This window comes from Danio rerio, chromosome 20, assembly GCF_049306965.1.
Source record: "Danio rerio strain Tuebingen ecotype United States chromosome 20, GRCz12tu, whole genome shotgun sequence".
NCBI classification, from domain to species: Eukaryota; Metazoa; Chordata; class Actinopteri; order Cypriniformes; family Danionidae; genus Danio; species Danio rerio.
The window spans coordinates 39216297-39238784 of NC_133195.1; the positions used below are offsets into that span (position 1 = coordinate 39216297).

Consider the following 22488-nt stretch of genomic DNA (forward strand, 5'->3'; position numbering starts at 1 on the left):
AAAAAAAATCTTCTTTTCATTAAAAAGAACTTGGGGAAAATATACAGCTAATTATTCAGGGGGGCTAATATTTCTGACTTCAACTGTTAATCATCATCTGGATATGAGACGACTTATATTATGATATGAAATTTGTTATATTGTCCAGTCCTATGCATGACAAGTAAAGTCTTTTTTTTATTATATGTATTAAAAGTTCTTATTATTGTTTCTTATACAGACACTTACATCCAAAGGCTCCATCAAAGTGTTATCTAAACAGGAACCAGAGGAGGTAAGCAACTCTTAGGCCTATTCTCTTGATAGACAATTGTTTATTGGATCACGCTACATATTCAATCTAAAAAACTGTATGTTGGCATAATCTGTATCTAAGGAATTTTAAGCCTATCAGCATTAAATGTATATCATTATCCCTATACACAAACACACACACACAGTTAATTTGGTAAGTTACTGGATAACAGTGGTTTGTTCTGTAGCCAATTAAAAAAAAAAATATATATATATATATATATATATATATATATATATATATATATATATATATATATATATATATATATATATATAAATATATATATATATATATTCCTTAAAGGGGCTTTATTTAGTTAAAATTTTTTTGTCAAACAAAAAAAAAAAAAACTTTCCCTGGAAGAAAAAATATAGGAAATGGGGATGATTCGATCGATCGCCTGGAGATTACTATCAGCCAATAATCACATTTTATGACTCGTTCGATACTTGCCAATCTGGCCGATCTCATGAACCGATCACAAGTGTTTTAAATAACATAAAATACTCTGAAAATCATGGAGATGAGAGTGAATTAGCAGGAAAACAGATTGTGAGAGGCACAGTGATGTTCAAAGCTTTACATTTGTTAGGTTAGATGAATAGCACAGTAAAGATATCTCGAGTGCACATCCCTGTCTATGTCATCTACCAATCGAGCTGCTGTGAGGCTGTCCGGAGCTGTCCGGAAAATGTGCTTTATGCATTATAAAGCTTGAAGTGTCAGAATCAGACTCTGTATCGGCCGATCACCGTGGCAAGGAATCTGTACTCTGTATTGGCTGCAAAATTCCTGATTGGAGAATCCCAATTAGGAAATATTGTGAATTTTTGAGAAAAAAAAATTATAAATTCATTAAAGGGCTAATATACTGTATATATGCACACATACACATACAGAAAGTTGAAGTCAAAATTAATAGCCTCCTGTGAAATTTTCACTGTATTTTCTATATTTTTTTTTTGTAGAGAAAGTCTTGATTGTTTTATATCTTCTCTCCGTTTAAAAGAAATTGGTGAAAAATATAAACAAAAGAAAATTCAACAGGAGGGCTAATAATTCTTACCACACCGTAGATGTAGATATATAAGAACAAAATGGTAATTTCATGAATAAATCTTCATATAATAAACAAATGATAATAAGTAATTTACATTTTAGATGTTTGTCAGTTTTACCAGTGATAGGTTGCGGCTGGAAGGGCTTCCGCTGCATAAAACGTGCTGGATAAGTTGACGGTTCATTCGGCTGTGGCAACCTCAGATTAATAAAGGGACTAAGCCAAAAAGAAATGAATGAATGCTTGTCAGTATGGGTGGCATGGTGGCTAAGTGGTTAGCACTGTGTGAAGTTTGCATGTTCTCCCTGTGTTTGTGTGGGTGCTTCGGTTTCCCCCACAGTCAAAGACATGTGGTATAGGTGAATTGAATAAACCAAATTGGCCACAGTGAATGAGTGTGTGAGAATTAGTGTTTATGGGTGTTTCCCAGAACTGGATTGTGCTGAAAGGGCATCCACTGCGTAAAAACATACAGTATGCTGGAATAGTTGGTGGTTCATTCCACTGTAGTGACCTCTGAAATAAAGACTAGGCTGAAGAAAAATGAATGATGTTGTCAACATTGTATGTTTACTTGCTGTTAATATACCATCAGAATTGTGTTTCAGTGTGTGTACAAATTTTAGTAAATGTACATGAATATCAATGCTCATTGGATTACATTAGGATACTCTACTAAACAAATAATAATTCTGTCATTATGTGCTGCCTTCAACTTGTTCTGTTTGACATAAAAAAGATATTTCAAAGGATGTGGGTCCATTGCTGCCACTGGCAATTTGGTCGGTTTTGTCTAAACCTCTGACTGCTAGTGTTTATCAAATATCATTAATTAAATCTTCAGATATTTTTTTTCACCAATGTCTCCCAGCTCTGCTTTTCAATGAAAGCCCTGTACTGAACATTTTAATCAAAGACTTTCATGACCAAAATAAACAACAGTCTAGACAAAATCAACCGATAATCAAATTAACACAGACGTTTTGTGGTTGCGTTGGGAATTTGAGCTTGAAAGAAGTGTTTAAAATCAATAACAGCCACTTATCATCACCATGTGTTTAACAAACATAGCTTCATTCGAGCTCTTGGGGTCTTCAAACGTACCCCGAGGGTCCGTGTTTAACCACATTTTGGCAAACTGTGGTACAACGGGCCCATTATTTGTTCAAAGCACCAACAATCATCACTGAAGAACAAACAGAGAGTCTGTGTGGGCAAAAGTTATGCTCTGCCACATCCATTTTCCGAAGAAAACTGTGAAGCCTCCACTGAATGGGGTCATGGGTTGATCTGCTCGCAGCATTATTTTTTTTCCCCTTTTTTCTTTTTTTTTATCTTTTCATTTTCAGCCTAATTGGCCTGAATGATTGTCTTTGTGCGGCTGCAGTGAGTATGTGATGAGCTGGAGCTCATGTGATGGGTTGTGGAGGTCAGCGAGCGGTTCATGAAGATGTGAAAGTGTTCCTCAGTTCCTCCAATGGACCCCAGAGAGCCCGTGATCAATCCTTTATCCTTAAGCATCCTGTCAGATGATAAGACGGTGATCTCTCTCTCTCTCTATCAGGAATCAAGGAGCAGAGGGCGTTTGAAGAAAGGACGTTTCTGTCAGTTGTAGTCATATTGTGCATTTAAATGAACAGTGCCAAGATGTGCTATCACAATAATGGACACTTCAATTTATGACTATACTGCTATTATTATTGGGGTTATATGACTGATATTTTAGGATCAAGTTCAGTTTGCATTACACTGCCTATATAAATGTACAGTGTATGTAGTGCAGATTTTCTCATAAGTTTTTGTAAGACAATGGATGGTGGACATCTGTCTCTTAAAAGACACACAAAGCTGACACCAAACAACTAGCGCTGAGAAAACTCAACTGTGTTGTCGCCTTGCATTGGTTCATGTCTTGTTCCATCTGGACCAAAAAGCTGCTCATGAGCGCACCAATCTGACAAAACCCAGCTGAAATGAGAGTAAGGGTTAAATTTAACCATCTCAAAAGGTTTGGCATGCTGTCCCGGGAAAAAACCTTGAGCTTGGAGATAATTGAGCCCAGGGCTCCTGCCTGGTCAATGAGCATGTAAGCGGCTACAAGATCAGGTTGTTCTTGAGAGCTCCCCCTGATAAAAGAGAAAAGCTGGAGATGGGGTGGATGGGGGGTTATTTTGGAAGATGAAGATGAGGGAGTAGTTTTAGACAGGCTACTTAGAGTAAGTTTGGACTAATCTGATTGGCTTACTAAGCATTATAGAAGAGAGACCAGCTGCAATCACTCATATAATGTGCTCCTCTTGAAATTACTTTGTGAAACCTCATATATTTGCATTTGTATGTAGCAAGTTTTTAAAATGGGCTTAAACCTTTTTATAATAATAATAATAATAATATAATTTTATATAGCGCCTTCAAAAGTTACTGTCTTAAACCAGGGGTTTTCAAACTGTGGGTCGCGACCCATTAGTGGGTCGCACAGTGATCACTGGTGGGTCGCGCAACGTCACATAGCTGCAGCTTTATATACATTGCGGTGAATCAAAACCAGTACGATCAACGGCAATAACTTAAAAGCCTCTAACTCTAAAAATATCTTAAGTGTGTTTCCTACAAAAAGACAAAGCTGGTTATGTTTCATAGCTGTCTTTTTCTTTTTTTTCACTTAATATTATGAGCACTGCTCCGTTTGAGCTCTCGCAATCTGCGTTTAGCCGGTAGAGCTTGCGCAGAGTAAAGCTCTCAGTAAGGGACCGTCGGAAAAGTGCTTATTTTTTCGTTTTTTTTTTTTTTTACTCCGTCCTGCGTGTTTTATTTTGAACACTTCTTATTTTCTCTTAAATGAGCACAAACAGTTACTACAGTAGTCGAATGCTTCATTATAGATCTGTGCATTCTTACATTAACACCTCTGTTATCAAACAAAACACAATGAGACATTCATTTGCTGCTCTTCACTAAATAACTACAGTAACTTCAATCAATATGCAAATACAATCAAAAGTGAAATAGATTTTATAGCTTTATTTAATTTCTGGATAGGCCATTGATTTAAATAAGTTAAACCTTTTATTTTATTGTCAATATTTTCCTTATGTTTGCTATGTATTCTATCATTTGAAGCTATTTGTTGTCCAATATTTTTTACATCCCAACGTTGACAGATTGCTAATCAATAAATAGCTATAGTGCTATCTGTAAGTTTTAACGTCACCTAATGTTATGGAAGGGCATAGATGTTATGGAAAATAGTAATAGTAATGTAACTACCCCCATCATTCCTTCCTCAAGCAAATGTGTAAATATTAGGTCTATTCAGCAATAATGTTAATTGCATTGACATATTTATCTGATGTTTTCCCAGCTTGTAGTAGTCGATCAAAAAGCTATTTAGTTTCTTATGACTATACACTAGCAGTGGAATTTACTGCGATGTGACAGGGCTTGATCATAATCAAAGGGCTTGATCAAAGGTTGATCATATTCTCTTCTGAAAAAAAAAAAGAGTATCTTTTTCAACAAAAAATGATCACAGTTACAGCCAGCATCCCACAAAAAGCACTTTGAGCCTCATAAATCCAAAAAGCCGCGCACCATATATTTTTGACTGCTTTGAATGGATACATTTTTTTTACCCATTTTTCCATAATAAAATATTATGGTGGGTTTTGAGATTGAATTACTTGCCTAGGTGGGTCCCGGAATAAAAAAGTTTGGGAATCCCGGTCTTAAACAAATCAAGACAATATATAGAAGGAAAAAAAGGACAACATATAATAAAAAACAAAACATGTTTTAAGTAATGGTCAAGAGACTTTGTATTTTTAATGTCAGCTAGGAGAGAATTCCACAGTGTAATGAAAAAATCCCTGTCACCCCCGGATCGCAGATGAGTGGAAGAGGTGTAGAGCAGGGCTTTTCAATTAGATTGTCATAGGGGGCCAGTTCATGAAAAGCATCTTAAATGAGGGACTGGAGAGATATGACTTGCAAGTTTCAATATAAGTGATGTCTACATTAAAACGTTAATATGTTGTATTTTCAAACTACACAATGTCACGTCATTGTACAATGTGGCTTTTTTTTATAACAAATATATTCAAATGTCGTATTTGCACAACAAAATCAGTGTATTGCTCAAGCAGGCTTTTTCTACATTCAGACACATTTATAATGTAATGTTTTGAACTGCATAACAATTAGGGATGCAACTATTATATATTTTGGTTGTAAGATTATAGTCTGAAGAATAATCTTTCACAGTTATCTCAAGAAAACGGCTTATATTTTAAAGTGTTGTTTGTTGCTGCTTAGTAACCAAATACAGCACAAAATATTAATAAAACATACAATAGTCAATTTGTTTGTTTGGATTTAAAAATAAATGAAAATGTTTTTGATTTAAACATAAGTGATCATTTTACAATGGAAATAAATGACAGAACAATGGATAAAAAAAAAGAATAAATAAAAATAGTATTTGTCTAATGTCAATTTAAGCTTTACATTAGCTAAGTCAGGGGTGCTCAACCCTTTTCCTGGAGATCTACCTTCCTGCATAGTTCAGCTCCTACCCTGACCAAACACACATGAATCAATTTACTAGGACCTGAACAGCACAGGCAGGTGTGTTTAATATGGGTTGCAATTGATATCTGCAGTAAGGTAGATCTCCAGGAACACGGTTGGCCACCCCTGAGCTAAGTATTTAAATTAACTTTTGTCATCATCTGCATTCATACATACATAATTATTTAAATAATTAGTAATAATTCGTCGAACATATCTTTTGTTTACATTGCACCGAAATCCACACACATCTCTCACCGATACGGCATGAGATCATTTTTGCTGTGTGCACCTGGATAGTGCGAGTGCATCGGTCCGTGCACACACCGCTCCCAATATGTGCATGTCTCCATTGGAAATAATCAATTTGCCTGCGGAAAAGACGCAATATGTGAACGGCCTGCTGCTGTAGTTAATCCAGTGTGTGTGCGTATAAGCCTCTGTGTAAGCTCGGAGCTTTAAACTTGGCATAACTTTTAGTTGCAGCAGTTTCCTTATTTGCAACAGAAATGCAGCAATGAGAAGCCTTAACGATTAATTAACCATAATGAATTTAAATTTTATTAGTAGTGAAATCGGCTAATCATTGCATCCCTATTAACGGTATCAGTGCATTGTACAAAGGCCTTTTCTACAAACATATCCAAATGTTTTTGGCTGCCTGCGCCACTCACTCGCTTAATGTCAGGTGACTCACTCTCTGCGCAGCCTCATGTCACAGACGCACGTCACTTCGAAACTATAGCGACTGTTTTTTTGACTGAACTAAATTTATTTTTTAAGTATTGATCACACTGTTTGAATAGCCCTGGTGTAGTGTTAAAACAGCCAGATGTTATAGTTTTGATTTACATTCTCGGTTTATATTGCTTTCACACTGGTAGTTTAGGAAGCCAGATTCATTAAAAAGCAGTAGTATAAAAATATTATTATTGATGTTTTTCTTGATTATTTTTGATGATCTCAAAGTCAAAAAATATATAATATTTATAAATAGAATAGGGTACAGACAGCAGTAAAAATAATTGAAGGCTTACAATCATAAGCATTTGTAGTTCCCACTCCACAACAAGAACGTTGCAAGTGTAAAAACACAGTAATTATAGCCTATATATGGTTATATATATATATATATATATATATATATATATATATATATATATATATATATATATATATATATATATATATATATATATATATATATATATATATGTATATATATACCAATCACTACTAGATATAATAACATAAAAAATATTAATTTATTAGCCAGCGGTTATGTGATAAAATGTGCTAGGACGATACAATTACCAAAAGTAGATGATGGTAATAACATTGTGTACTGTAAGTCACTTTATAATAGTCAAGCTACATTTTAGGAGAAAAAGCTTTGACTTTTATTCCACAATATACAGTATATAAGTACATTGATGTGTATGATACTGTATTTATTTAGTATATTTATTATGTTTGTTTTTTGAGTCGAGAAAAAGAAGACAGTGCAGCATTCTAAACTCACTTAATCATATCTTTGTCATTTGTGATGTGATAAGGCCATCAAACCCTTAGTTACTTTGAGAAGCTTCAAATTATTTAAGTTCAATATGAAACTGTGGTGTTGCCAGAACTGTTATTATAAAAGATAAACACATCTGCTTAAACTGTTTTTAATCTAATGGTAAAACATTTGAATTCATTAGGTTTTTTTTGTAATTTTACATTCGAACAAAGAGATCCGATCTGCAGGATTTGCCTGTTTTTCTCAGTCAGCCGTAAGCGATTGAACATTAACCCCTCAGCCCTTGATTTCCAGGTATGTCTCTGATGTTGAGGGAGAGGAAATTGTTTTGCTTCTCTTTGGCCTAAAACAGATTTTTTCATAGATAGGGTTGGTTAGAAACAGTCTCGCTGTAATTTCTTCCAAATCGTGAACTGTTGCGGTTGCTTGAGCCGACTTGTGAGAGCAGTTTCAACAATGTACGACTGTTATGTAAAACCTGTATTGTAGTAAAATGTGTTGATTTGTGAAGAGTTTCCATTTATAATAAGGTAATCATTCTCTACTTCTAGCAAAGGTTCCACTATTGCTGAATTTGTCTTTGTTTTTTTTAAGCAATATATTGAAATAACCAGTATACAAGTGCATATTTATGCAAATGGAAATACATTTTATAAAGCTTAAATTACCTACATTTTTATTTCCTCCGATTTCTTTTGTTCCTTCCCCAATTAGAGGCCATTGTATAGCCTGCCCTGCTGTGATGATTTAAATGCATAAATAAGACTGCAGTGTGTCGCTTGGGGTCCCTTTTTATTCTTGGAAGTGTGATTACTCGAGTCATTTACCGCTGACTTAAGGAGCACACACACTTTCCTTGATTGTGGCCAGATTTATTTAAAGGGATTTTGTAGTTAGTGGTTATTTTAGGGTAATTTATGCCATCAGGTAGAATATTTTGACTAGATATTTGCACTAAACAAGTGTCCTCACTGTTCTAATTAGATTAATTCCTTAAAAATATGAATTAAAGATTTTAAAAATTATTTAAATGGCTTAAAAGAATAGTTAACTCAAAAATAAATGTTTACATGAACATTTACTTACATTTACAGTTGCTTGCTTGTGTTGAACACAAAAGAAGATATTTTGAAGAATGCTCAAAACCTGTAACCATCCACTTCTCTAGGAAAAAAACGAATAATATAGCGGGTTACACAGGTTATCTTTGTTTGTGTTTAACAGTAGAAACTCAAAACGGTTTGAAACAAGTGGAGGGTGATTAAATGATGACAGAATTGTGATTTTTTTTTTTTTTTTTTTTTGGCTGAACTGTCCCTTTTAATTGAGATGTTATTTGGATATTAGTGGTTTAAATTATGAATTCAATCTTTGGTAGAACCCATATATGACCATTAAAATTCACAAATTACATGTGTGCATATGCATACAAATTACACATTCACACACGCATACACTGGCAAGTGTTGTTTGAAGTCGCTCTCATGCTGTGCTATTTGTTTCAAGAGCTAATTTTCTTCTGCCAGTCAGTGCAGTTGATTCATTGGCAGTGAAATTTTGAGAGATCCTTGGAGCTATCAAAGAGGAGGCTTGGGTATTTCTAGCATCATCCGTTTAATTTGACAAGCTCTTTATTATTAGTTGTTACACAGCCTCATGCAGGTTAATATGTGGAAAATAGATTCTTCAATTTTGTATTTCTGATATACCATTTTTTTTCTCTTTTTTACTCTGGTAATTTAGATAACTCTGATTATATGTTTCACCAGGTTGAAATTGCAATGTTGAGAGGGAGAAAATAACACCGATACGCATTAGAGCACGAGGCACATTTTATTAATATATTCAGAAATGCCATTAAATAGACTCTGGAATAATATTCTAAACATGTATTTTAGTTCACTCACTCCACTCACAATATGTTCTTTCTATTTCACTGAACAGAAAAAAAGAATAAGCAACATTGTCTCTCATTCAGCTGCACCAATTCGAAAATGTGTGCATTTGGTGCTTGCTTTATTTTTATGGTCTAGTTGCACTGTAATTGATCATTGCAAATAGGCAAGTGTTTAATGCAGTAATGGATTTGTTTTATTTATTAATGAAAGTTTTTTTCAGGGGTCTCTCTTTGCTCCTCCTTTCCAAAAGTATACTCTGCTTTGATTGGTCAGACAGTCCAGTCTGTTAAGATTGACTGGAAATGAAACACCATGGGTCCTATCATACACCCAGCATAATAAGGCACAAGACATGTTTGGGTATTTTGCCATTTTTAGACCAGCCAACCGTAATTTTCACGTAGACTGCACCATTAACCAACTGAAACCTGGTCTAAAGTCCAGTGCACAGGATGTACAGCAATATACAAATATCATTACATATGAAACAAATGAGTTTTATTAAAAGGTTAAAAAGGATTAAAATGCTACAAAAATAATTATTTTCTACATAACTACCACTTCCTCCATGCCTTCACCTCAGGGGGCTTTATTTAGTTTAGTCATGACAATCTGCATTTGTATAATGTCATTATTAATAGCACTATTGTTTATTATATGCATATTTATGTTCGTTTAATAAAAACAAGTTTAGATTTGTCAGGTTTTGGAGGCGTATGCATCACCATATGGGGCATAGGATGTGTTTTTTAACTTTTTATTTATTTTTAACCACACTTTTTTATTATTGTTCATTTATTTGTTTGCTGTAAATTAGTTCTGAATTTAGAAATAGTTTTGAAACAAATCATTGCATATAATAAATGAAATTAAATATGTAGACTAATGGGTGTTTTCAGTAGAGTACAACACCATTTTCTTTTACATGAAAGTAAAGGAGTAAAGAGTAAAAGTATTATAAAGAGAAAGAGGCTGAATGGAGGAGGCTCGTTATTTATTCTCATTCTGCAGATGATCTGTTTAACTTTTTCCCACTTAAAAGTCTGCCATGTAAATAGCAAATGCTCCATGGCGCAAAGCATCTGACTCTTAAAGGGGATGGGAGATAAGACTCTGGTTGGTTTAATGCACATTATGCTCAAAACACAACCATAACTCATTAAGAGAATAAGCTTATCACCGTTAGACCATGCGTCGGGGCGCAAAGCGTCTTTTTCTATCCTTGAAAAAAGTGCATTCAGACACGGCCTTAATGCTTTTGCTCAATGCACTTTAGACTTTGCACCTAGATTGTTAAAATAGAGCTCTTTGTCTTGATTGTATACATATTAATATGAACTGTAATATATATGTAGATATTTTTCCTGAAAAAATTCTGCATTTGTGGATAGTCCTTATTCCTTCTGGTTTCCAGGATTGAAGTAAACCGAATTTCTTGTGTGCTGTTAATGTAGACAAAAGAGTAGCATTATTTAATTTTTTTACTATTTTAAATAGAAAAATTCTGATGTTTATATGTAAATATTAATTTTTTGACATCACCGTATCAAACTTTAGAAGTTAAAAAATCAGTATTTGGTGTACTGATTTTTGATCATGATATATTATATTAATTTATTTAATACAAATTATTAAAACGTTAACATTTCTGACCATTTGCTTTTTTTCGGAAGAAAAAAAGCTCTAAATCACAATATATTTAATCTATGCAGTTACATTACACACTTCATGAAAGATTTCATAGTTTTTCCAAAAAATGTTTTTTATTTTATGTCTTAATATACCATTAGTTTGCAATTTTTCACAGGCCTAGATTTTTCATTTACAGGATTTAAATTCTTAGTCCCATTTTTTTAGTTAGTTCCTCTTTATATTAAACGGCCTTGACTGCCACTGTAGGTACTTGCCTCAGAAAATTACTATACACTTATGATGTTCATATCGAATTGTACAACAGTTATGGGGCAATTAATCTGGGATACAGGTAGAATAAGGGTGGTATGGGTGGGTTAAGGTGAAATAGATTAACATTGTAATTATAAATATAATTACAGAAATGAATTACAGATGTAATTACATGTAGTTGCTTGACATTAAGTGGGACCTCTCCATTTATTCTCATATCATGTTTTTTTTATTCTCCTCTACAGAGACCAAAGAAGCCGCCTCCACCATCCAAAAGCACAGGTATGAAAACAGCTTCAACACGTCATTTCACACCCCACTGATTGCAGGAACGTCACTTTACTCTAACTATTTTATTCCAAGTAAATTGTAGTGAGATTGAGGTGCATAGAAGCTTAAACTGTCATCTCTGAGGTCATCCTATGTGAAGCTATTGCAATCATAGTGATTACAACCTGTGATGAGCTTAAAGCCTGTCATTGTCAAACTTCTCAGTAGGCTTTGTTTGACCCTTATACTAGCTGATGATGTTTGATTGGGATGCGTCTGATAGGTCTTGACTACCTATTGGTACTTGAGGAAACATACATGTCCGCATCAGTATGTGTGATTCATATGGCGTGTTGATTTGAGCTGCTGTTTTTCTCAGAAGCACAGTGGTGTATTCTCAGACGATTAGAGGTGATGCCTGCTAAATTGACACATTAAATTGTCGCGTTGAACACAAAAGCATGTCTGCCCACACATTCGCAGCAGCATGTTGAAAATCACTTTGGCCTTTCTTTGGTAGTCATGATTAATTTTAGCTTAAGCCATACTAACCAAAAGGTTTTCATGGTTTGCTGAATTTTTTTGGACAAGATTTTTATAATCATTTTCAGATCCTATTATAGGTTATTATATTTATTTCAAACCTTAAAGCTTGTTAACTGTGAATATGAAATGTATTAAAACACATTTAACGTGTTTCATTTTAGTTAGTTGCTAAGGAAATCATATTGGAAGGAAGTGTTTTTGAGACTGTGGTAGTTTTTTATTTTTTTTTACACACTTATGTCTTCAAACTGTTGTATAACAACAATATCTTCTAGCAGTGAGTATTTAAAGGTGCCGTATGTACGTTTCTAACTCTTCTAAAGCATAAAAAAACCATAATATGTTTTTATGTATTTAAGAAACGGGCTAAATATTTCATGCTAACATTCTTCTTTACCTGAAAAACAATGCTAAAGTCAGATATTCTGCTTTGGAAATGCGAGTTACGTGCCAGAACGCGGTCTTAGTTTTGGTTCTTTTAACCTGGTCACTACCAGTTTAGCCAAATATATTTCACCACCACAGGTTGCCCTAATAAAAAAAAGCGTATTTCATTCAGTCAAGAAGGCTCTGAAAGCATGTGTCTTCGACTAAAATGCGACCTCCGGTGGACAGTAGCAGACTCATAAATGAGATGCACATTTAGAGTTCCACATGAGGTGGTTATTAATTAGCAAATAATATAAATATTACGAATATAAACTTTGGTTGTGCAGGTTACATTGTAACCCAGAGTCCTAACAACACGATACGTGACAAAATTTGCAATGATAAGCAGTTTGACTGTTTGCACCAGACAAAACGCAACAGAAATTTAAATAGAGCCATTCAGAAGCACAAAATATGCACTTACTGCATTTCAACGAAATGGTAAAGTTTATAATCTAATTCAGGCATATGTGTTGATATGTGTTGGTTTGCACTGAGACACAGTTCTAAAGTTCGATTTCGAATGATTAATTTTATTTTCAAGATCTGAGGTAAGATCGGAGCTATCTGCTGCTGCTTTCAGTAGTATGTCAATAAATGTCATGTAAAATGGAACTCAAACTCACATTTATTAGCAATTAACACTAAGTAAGGCACATGAGGTGTACCTAAGGTGACCATTGCCAGTTTATCCTGTTGATCAGCTGGAAGAAATGGAAGCTGTTTCAAAAATATATATTTCAGGTATTGGTTAGGACAAAAACTCCTTTTAGTTTGGAAAATATTCCTTCTATTGTGTGCTGTTGATTTTGAACATAACCTAAATCAGCCTTTAGGCACAATCTGGCAACCTGTGCTTGCATGTGTTTTGAACCAGGCGTAACACCTATAGTTCAACCTCTGAGTGTAAAACTTACTAACTGCACATTTAAAGAAATAATTTGTAGAAATGAATCTTTTAAAGCTGGTCGAATATTTATCAAAAGTAAATCTTAAACAGTTTTAGATTTGTTGGTGTATTTTTTATTGGTATAAATTTAACTTGATTAACTTATTACAGTAAAGTGTTATTTAGTAAATGTTGTATCTGATTTTTACCAGAAAGAAGCTAGAATGATAACAAACTTGCTCTCTCACTTATAGCTGTATTTCGACACTGCTGTGATTACCTCTATTTGTCCTATTTGTCTTAAAGAAATTGATTATTTTCATTTTTACATTACATTACATTTTACATTGTAAATTACATTATATTACATTTTATTTTTCAGAGCAACAACAAAAAAAGATCAAGCATCATTGACTCTCATTCAGCTGCACCAATTCAAATTTGTGTGCATTTTAAGCTTGCTTTTTGTTTTTTGTCTAATTACACTGTAATTGATAATTGCAAAAAGACAGCTGTTAAATGCAGTAATGGATTTGTTATATTTATCAGTAAAAGCTTATACCGGGGTTCGGTCTCCCTTAGCTCTTCCTTTCCTTAAGGATATTCTGCTTTGTTTGGAAATCCCAGTCTGTTAAGATTGACTGGAAATTAAACACTTTGTCTGGATTGTATTCACATTGATATGTTAAATGATAACTGATTAAACACATTGATATGTAAATTGATGTGAAACATGTTTTTATTTTTATTTCATATATTATTATTATACATTAAAACATGAATAGACTTAACACGCATGCATAATAAAACAGTTAAAATGAGTATAAGTGTGTTGTGATTAGTAAATTAAATAGAAATCTAGTCTATCATGACCAATCATTTGCATAAACGGCCTGTAAGAAAAGTGCAGCATCTTGCACTTGACGTGCTTTTAGAGTGCAAAGATAAAAATAATCTGATCTGTCTGTTCAGATATAAAGTCTGATAATACAGCTTTAGCAGCCAGCCAGTCCTCACAGCTTTTGTCTGCAAAACAATCTAACAAAAAAAAGCGGATGTTGTTATGCATCAAAGTAGACCGCATCATCCCAATTGCTTTTTAGAAAGCTTGCAGAAGGCTGCAAAGATTTGGTCTGTGTCTCTAGCCCACACAGGAAATGCAAGTCATAGACCGTATGCTTCCTATTGTCTTCAAACGTCTGTTTCAGAAGCTGTTCTTTTTTTAATCTAGTTTCTAGAGACTCAATCTGCAGGGTAGTAGCTTAAAAACTGATCATTAAGTCAGACAATATGCTTCGTTTTTCAGTCCTGAAACCAGAGACTCCAAGTGTGGACAAGAAGCAACCGCAGCCACGGCCGGAAGATAAAGGTAAGGGTTCGCTGTCCAGTTGCATGCCACACATTTTACATACAGACTGCGGTTTCACACAATGCTTTAAGTTTAAAAAAATGACTGTGTAAAAGCGTAGTCCTTAGTATGAATGTCTAGTTTTTATGTACCCCCAAAATACCATTTGTTAATTAATATATTTATTAATTCATCCCCATAACAGATTTTAAGAGATCATGTAACTACTTCAGAAAATGTTTCATGCTTTTTTACATGCATTCAATCAAGAATTTCAAAACCATTTTATTTTTTGAAAATAAATGCATTAGATTGTAAAAATATGAGCAATACAAAAGCTGTGTATGTGCAATACAAGAAAGACACATGATCATTATATGAATGATTCATTTATTAGTTTAATTAGATGTTTTACATTTCAAAAATTAAAGGACCTTATCGTTGTTACTTTTAATTTGAACACTTCTGTACAAAGGTCATGAGGTCAGCACAATTTATTTAAAAAAATATTATTTATTTAATGTGATATTATTATTGTCAGCAAGGAAGAAATATACTGTATTGATGGGAAAAAAGTGACTGAATGTCACAGAAGGTAATAGTTTTTGAAAGAAATACTGTTTGGTTTTGTTTTTCCTTATCAGACTTAGACTCAACTTTATTATACCGTTTAGGAAAACTAAAATTTTAGCAGGTTGCCATAACACAGGCGAAGTTCCATGTACACAATAACAAAACATTACTACAAAACATACAATACATAATTTTTTAGGTGCATCTCCCTCCCCGCTGCACTTATTTAATGACCTAATGGCCACCCCATTGTTAAAGAAAAAATCTATTTGTCCTGCAAATAGGAACTCTAAAATGACGTCCTGATGGCAGCAGCTGAAACACAGAGTTTAGGGTATCTTATGCACCCCGGATCACCCATTGTACTCTCTTTAAAACATAATTAGAGTAAATTATCATTAGACTAGTTTGGTTTAAAACGAAGATCATGACTGCCACCTTCACAAGGCTATTATTATTATCAGAGTCATAAAATTTATTGTTTTTTGCATGAATATTAAGCAGTATTACTGTTTTTAACATTGCTGAAAAAAGTGTGATGTAAATGCTAAAATGATTTCTGAAGCATGAGTAATGAAAATTGTATTTTGCAGGAATAAAATATATTTAAAACTTTAAAAGATTTTAAGTTACATTATTTCACAACATTTAGGTTTTATCAACTCCATTCGTACAAGAGACTTCCTCTAAAAAGAAAAAATCTTGCCCATCCGAAAATGTGGAACATTTTAATAATGTTATCAATTGTAACATTCTAAAATTGAATACAGCTGATTATCAACAGAGGAAGTTTTGGGGTCTATTATTGATTATTAATGTTTATTATAGACCATAGTCTGGGTCCAGCATTTCCAATGTTAGTATTTTAGTAATGCAATGCATTAATAGACATTATAACTGAAATATAAAAACTCAAAACTTGAATTATGTAAGAAAATAAACTGAGACCTGAAATGAAATTGAAGCAGCATTATTTGCTTCTCTATTCACACAGCTAAAATTAAATGGGGAACAAGATGAAGACTATCTATCCCTTTGGGAGTATTTATTTACATTCAATATCAGTTCTGAAGTACTTTGTATAAGTTTTTATTATCAGAAAAAGTGTTTCGCACTGTGACTAACAGCCTCTCTCAACAGTATCAGCTATTGCGTTTACATCAAAGACTTCCTGCTTATTATTTTATTGTCTCTCACTGCAACATATATCAGATCAACTCTATTGTGTATAAAAAGTAGGCCTTCATGTTCTTTAAATAAAGTCTTGCTTTTTTAAAGCAAGTGTTTGAATATAGAATTGTCAGAACACATGAGTTGATAAGTGAATGTTGTTGATTCAAATGCATAAAAAAGAGAATAATTAAGCAGATCTATGTGGAGCAAACATCCTGCCAAAATTTCACCTGACCTACTTGTGTGACATAAAGGACGCTGGTGAAAGTTCAGTACTTTTGATGCATCACAAGGCGTAAATACATGCTGTCCCTTCCATTGCTCTGTAAATATCCAACATCTAGATAATTATCTGTTGATTAATACTGCAAATTAGAAGAGTGTTATTTATGAGTCACTTTTGTGTGTTAAGTAAAATAATTTATTAGTCTCAAACATGTGTTTTTGTGTCTTTTTAACTTCCTGAAGTTGTCAAGCCCTTGCCAGAGAAACCTGCCAAACCTGCAGGCCCCATCGTGCCCCCGAAGAAACCTGTGCCTCCAAGCAAGAGCCTCCTGCGTCCTTCATACCACACCAAACGGCCTGACTTGCCTCTTACTCCATCACCAGCCGCCAAGCAAGTGTTGGTGTCTTACGCTTTATCTTCAATTATTTTTAGATTGTAGTAGCACACTTAATATAAGATTCAGTACATTCAGAGTCAATATATTTCGTATCAAATATACATTTTTAAAAACCCGGAGAGAACATATACAGTTGAAGTCAAAATGATTAGCCCTGTGGTGATATTATAATATCTCCCAAGTGGTGTTTAACAGAGCAAGCACATTTTTAGAGTAATTCCTACTATATATTGTTTTTTACTTCTGGGGAAAGGCTTTTTTGGGATGGCTGAAATACAAACAGCTTTTATTTTATTTTTTTTTACCAAGTTTAAGGTTAGTATTATATGCCTATATTATATTATATGATTTTTTTTCTCTACTTTTACCCAAAAACTTTCCTAATTATTCTAACATGCCAAGTTAAGATAATAACCTAGTTAAGTAGATTAGTTATTTTTACTTCAACTGTACATACTAATTTTGACCTTAAAAAGTTTAAAATAAAACAAATAAAATTTTCGCCAGAGGATAAAATATTATCAGACATACTGTGAAAAATTCCTTGCTCTGTTAAACATCATTTGGGAAATATTAATAAAATAAAAATAAATCAAAGGGGGCTAATAATTCTGACTTTAACTGTATGTACATACATGCGTGCATTAAGAGACAATTTATAGTTCTGAATTTAAGTAAAAATTTTATTTAATCATTTTATTTCATTCTGCAAATTACACACAAAAGCTCTAAATTACAAACTTTTTATTTGACGTTTGGAGGAAATCTTACTTGAACCTTAGAGAAAATATACATTTCAACATTTTATTTAAACCCGTACCAAATAAATCCAGTAAATCAAGAGACTACTAAGTGATCTCTTAATTTTATATCTATCTGATATACACTGGAAAAGCACATAAGACCATGCCTGCAAATGGTGCAGAATGTCATTTCAATGTTTCCTTATGAACTCCACAGGCAAAATGGAGACGTTCCTCTCTCACGAAGAAAATCTGAGTGTGAACCTGTTCCCATCAAGCCAAAAACTGTTGTGGATATTGGTGAAAAGAGTACAGAAACTGGTAAGTCATTCTTTACTGTTTATTATTATTATTATTATTACTACTACACAGAGCTGTTTAGCAGCTACAATAACCTCAAACCACACTTCATACACGCAATAACAGGTAAAAACAACAAAGGTAGTCATTTAGTTTAGTTTTGCTGTTGTATTTATAAACATGTTACTATCATAGAGGCCATAAAGCTAGTGTTTGAAATGGCTTAACTTCTGGTCAAAGTGTGGCTCTGTTTGTGGATTAAAGCCATGAATCTCTTGCCCAAAGCAGGATTACTCATCCTGCACTGAGGATGATGGTTCAGATCTCTAGAGCAGGTGGCTCAGCCCCAGAGGAGAATGGGAAAGAGCTCTTTTGTCCTGTGCTAAAGCCTCAGTCATCTCCAGGATTTCTTGCACACTTCAGTCTATTTGCCTCCCGTGTTGTGATTAATACCACACCAGAACCAGTCAACTATTTAATAATATCAGTGCAGACCTTCTATTAATAATACTTTCTGTTTTGGTTTTTACTTTTATCAATATAATTATCATCATTATTATTATTATTATTATTAAAGATCAAACACCTTGCTTTAATTAATTTCACACTCTTAACTATTCTCTATTATGTCTGCTATATATGTGTAATGATAAAAGATGAAGCTAAGAGGCCGTTCACACACAGAACACATTTTTCCATTCCATACTTTTCTACTTTTCCTGAGTAAATGTTCACTTGATGGACATGTGAGACTGTTGCATCACATCTTAAGTCTGCTTGAACTGTTTTTTTTTTTTTTTGTTGTTTTGTTCAGTATATTGATGTTGTTTCATTTTTTTTATTTCAAATCAAAAAGAATGTTGAGTAGGGGGGCAGGTTGTTGTGAGCCCCTCTTTGTGTTCCCCTAGAGTGAAGGGGCTTGAAATGAAATTGCAAGTGTTCACAAGAGATGCATTCTATTGCCAGTTGAAAACAATAACATTTCAGTTGACCACTGGTGATTGAAACGTATTAACGCCATCTGGAAACAAGGCCAATTTGGATTTTTAGTTTCAGGTAGCTGTTTTAGCCATTGGATAAGCTATTGTAATCTTTGTAAAGTAATTGAAATCCATTTAACTGACTGATAACTGTTTAACCGGCACAACTAATCTATGAGTTTAAAATTATTCTGATAAGAATTTTCAATTAAGGCATAGACATATGTTTTAAATGAGTTCCTACTGATTAAATGTTAAAACCTTGAATGTTAGCTTGAAGGCAAAAAGGTTTTGATAGAGGGAAAAAAGTGTCTGAACTGCTTTATATTTTAGACAGCAGATTCTCAGGATTTTTTTTTGTCAAGAGGCTGTTTCAGGATACTGCTTTAAACTGATGTTGACTGTGAAGTATAGCGTTAAAGCTGTTGTAATCGCATTTTTCTGAAAGGTCATGGGCATATTTTTGCATTAGTGATCTGGTTTTTCTATTCTCTTCTTTTCTGCCAACTTCAGAAAGAGGAAATTATGTCAGGTTATGCTATTTCTGGACATATGAGACCACTTCTCACTTTGTTGTGTGGTCACTTTTTTTACTTTTTGGTGGTTTATTGTGTTGTCGGTCTCGTATATCTGAGAAAGAGAGTGGCCAATGGGATAAAATAATCTTTTGGTAGCTAATTATAGGCATATTAAAATAAATTCGTCAAATTTTAGGTGCCAGAATTTATAATATCAAACTGACAGCCATTCCCTGATGAGTGATTGGACATTTTTCAGACATTGACACTATCTTTATACACATCATTCAGTCGTGAATTGTAATTTCCTGCTCTGTTGGGTTTTGATTTGGACATGATGGAAACTTACCTCATATGACTTTTAAATCAGCATGTATAACATCAAACTTTTTTTCTGATATACTGTATATAACAACTAAGAACTAAGATGAACCATGTTTGACACTTTTTTGTGTTTTTTTATTTCCACTTTAGTTAATCTCATGAGTTTTGATGATGTTTCCTCTTCCTCTGAGAAGTTAAGCCACCCTACTGCACAGCGACCAAAGATGCCTGGGAAAAGACCACCTGCTCATAGAGGCCACTCCGTGAGTATACTTTTCTTCTGCTTGAGCTGTGATCTCTGTTTACCATAACTGTTTACCAAAAAAATAAACATTTACTCAAGCTCAAGTGTTGGGTTGCATAATATTGAAAAAATCTAACATTGCGATATTTGGTTCTTCTGTGATATGAATACAACTTCACCAGATGACCTAAATACCTCTATTTGGAAAGAATAAATAATTTAAGACTAATTTAGAGGATTCTGTTGAAAGCATAACGATTACAAGCATAGATGCAATTTAGAACATAATAATAATTAAAATAAACTGTTTTATTGTTTTCCAAGTCCTAAATGGTATTCGGGTACAGTAATTGCATAATAATAATTTAATGAGATTAATCATCATTAAAGTTACAAATAGTACATTTTTTATGCCTGAATGCTTTTAAAATCATTATACAGTCCCATGCCTCAAAAACTCTAAACTAAAATGATAAATTATAATACACACTTAACATTGCTTATATCTGCTGCTATGTGACTATTGTGAATTATCACATTGTGATTTCAATGCTGAAACGATATGTTGTACAGTCATGCAGAAAAAACATTATATATATATATATATACATATATTATTTTTTTATTATTATTATTATTAATTTTTTTTTTGAAGAATGTTGAAAACTTTTGACATCCATAGTAGAGGAAAATGACACCATGTTAGTCAATGGTTGGTTTCCAACATTCTTCAAAATTTCTTTGTTTTCGACAAAATAAGGAAACTCTAATGGGTTTGTAACAAGTCTGAGTAAATGATGAGAGGATTTTAGTTTTCAGGTAAATTGTGCCTTTAATGCTAAAATATTAAAATAAAAATGATTTTTTTATGTACAGTGCTCAGAATAAATGAGTACACTCCATTTTAATATGACTATTTATTAAAATAATACTTTAGTAACTGAACATATTCAGAAATAGAAAGATAATATATTTAAATTCAAGTGAACTATTGCAAAAAAAAAGAATCTAAAAAGAACTAAATTTGATATACTTTTTTGCTTCTCTTGATTATTCCTCTTTTAAACATTTTTATTTCATATTTTTTCTAACAAATAAGTTTGGTTGTACGTATTTTTGGACCGTTATCGTAAGTTATTTTGTTAGATTAGCTCCAGGTTTGGCTTGATACTGACTAATCTATTAAATATACTATAAGTGTGTGACGAGATGCTTACTCTACAAGACCAGACACGAGATTGGTTTCATGAGAACCAGACGAGACTATTTTTATACTATTTTTTGGAATCCTTAATGATAAAATATATTAATGGAAAGTAGTTTTTTATTCAACTGAAAAAAAAAATTACAAAATGCTAAACTATTTAGGTTCTTTTTAAATTCAACTTGTAATGAATTTGAATGAACTTCTATTTTAATGAATTCTATGCTGTAAAGGGAATGCAAACACTGCAAAATGCAACCCGCTTCATGTTACGCCCATTTTTCAGTCTGCAGACAGACACTACTCGGGTGTGGGCAAAGCACTTAATGTGCAGTCCAAATCCAATCCTGCCTTCAGTCTTCAGTGCTAAATTCACCTTCATGCTCTATCATAACAACTTTTCCCCTTGACGAGAAATCTTGTCACAATTTAGTCGTATCCCGAGATCTCGTCACACCCCCAATGCACAAATATAGTATAGCATCTTATAAAAATATTCATTTAAAAGATAGATTTGTAAGGGGTATACTCATATATGCTGAGCACTGTATACAATTAATTAAAAGTACATTTAATTTAGCGCACTCATTAAGTGCTTTCCTATCACCTGGAGATAAACATATTGCACAGGTTTTCATTAACTTGAAATCATTCATTTAAATTAAATCCTATTTGTTTTGTTGAAGAAAAACATGAGCACATCATATTTAATTAAAATGTTGTTATATTAATTAAAATGCATGTACCGTTCCCTATCAAGCAGACAGCTTGCATAACATATTGTATAATCTTTAGATATAAATAGAGTTTACATTTCTTTGTTGATTGTGTTGGTTTATTCAGAGTTTACAGAAAGTTCCACACACTGCTTAAAACAGCTGATAGGCCGGCTAAGAAAACCATTCTCTGTTAAATCTCATTATACTAACATAAGTAGATATTTTTAGATCTTACCTCTAAAGAAAACACCTTTCTTTTGATGTAAAGCGTGGCAAAATGGAGGGATCATGCAGTGCTCTAGTTTTGATTGAAAAATGCTTCAGTGGTGAAAGCCTGAATGGGACATGTGTTAAGT

The 22488-nt window shown here is 33.2% G+C and overlaps 1 protein-coding gene across 4 annotated transcripts in view; it reads left to right on the forward strand.

Moving 5' to 3' along the window:
• cd2ap (CD2-associated protein) overlaps positions 1 to 22488 on the forward strand; it is a 117913-nt gene that overhangs the window by 81663 nt on the left and 13762 nt on the right. For 2 of the 4 annotated variants that reach the window (NM_001008583.2, XM_005160684.6), the window contains 6 exon segments: positions 221 to 274; positions 11495 to 11531; positions 14690 to 14752; positions 16946 to 17099; positions 18061 to 18164; positions 20116 to 20228. In NM_001008583.2, coding sequence (NP_001008583.2) covers positions 221 to 274; positions 11495 to 11531; positions 14690 to 14752; positions 16946 to 17099; positions 18061 to 18164; positions 20116 to 20228 — 525 coding nt within the window. 4 annotated transcript variants of the gene reach the window in all.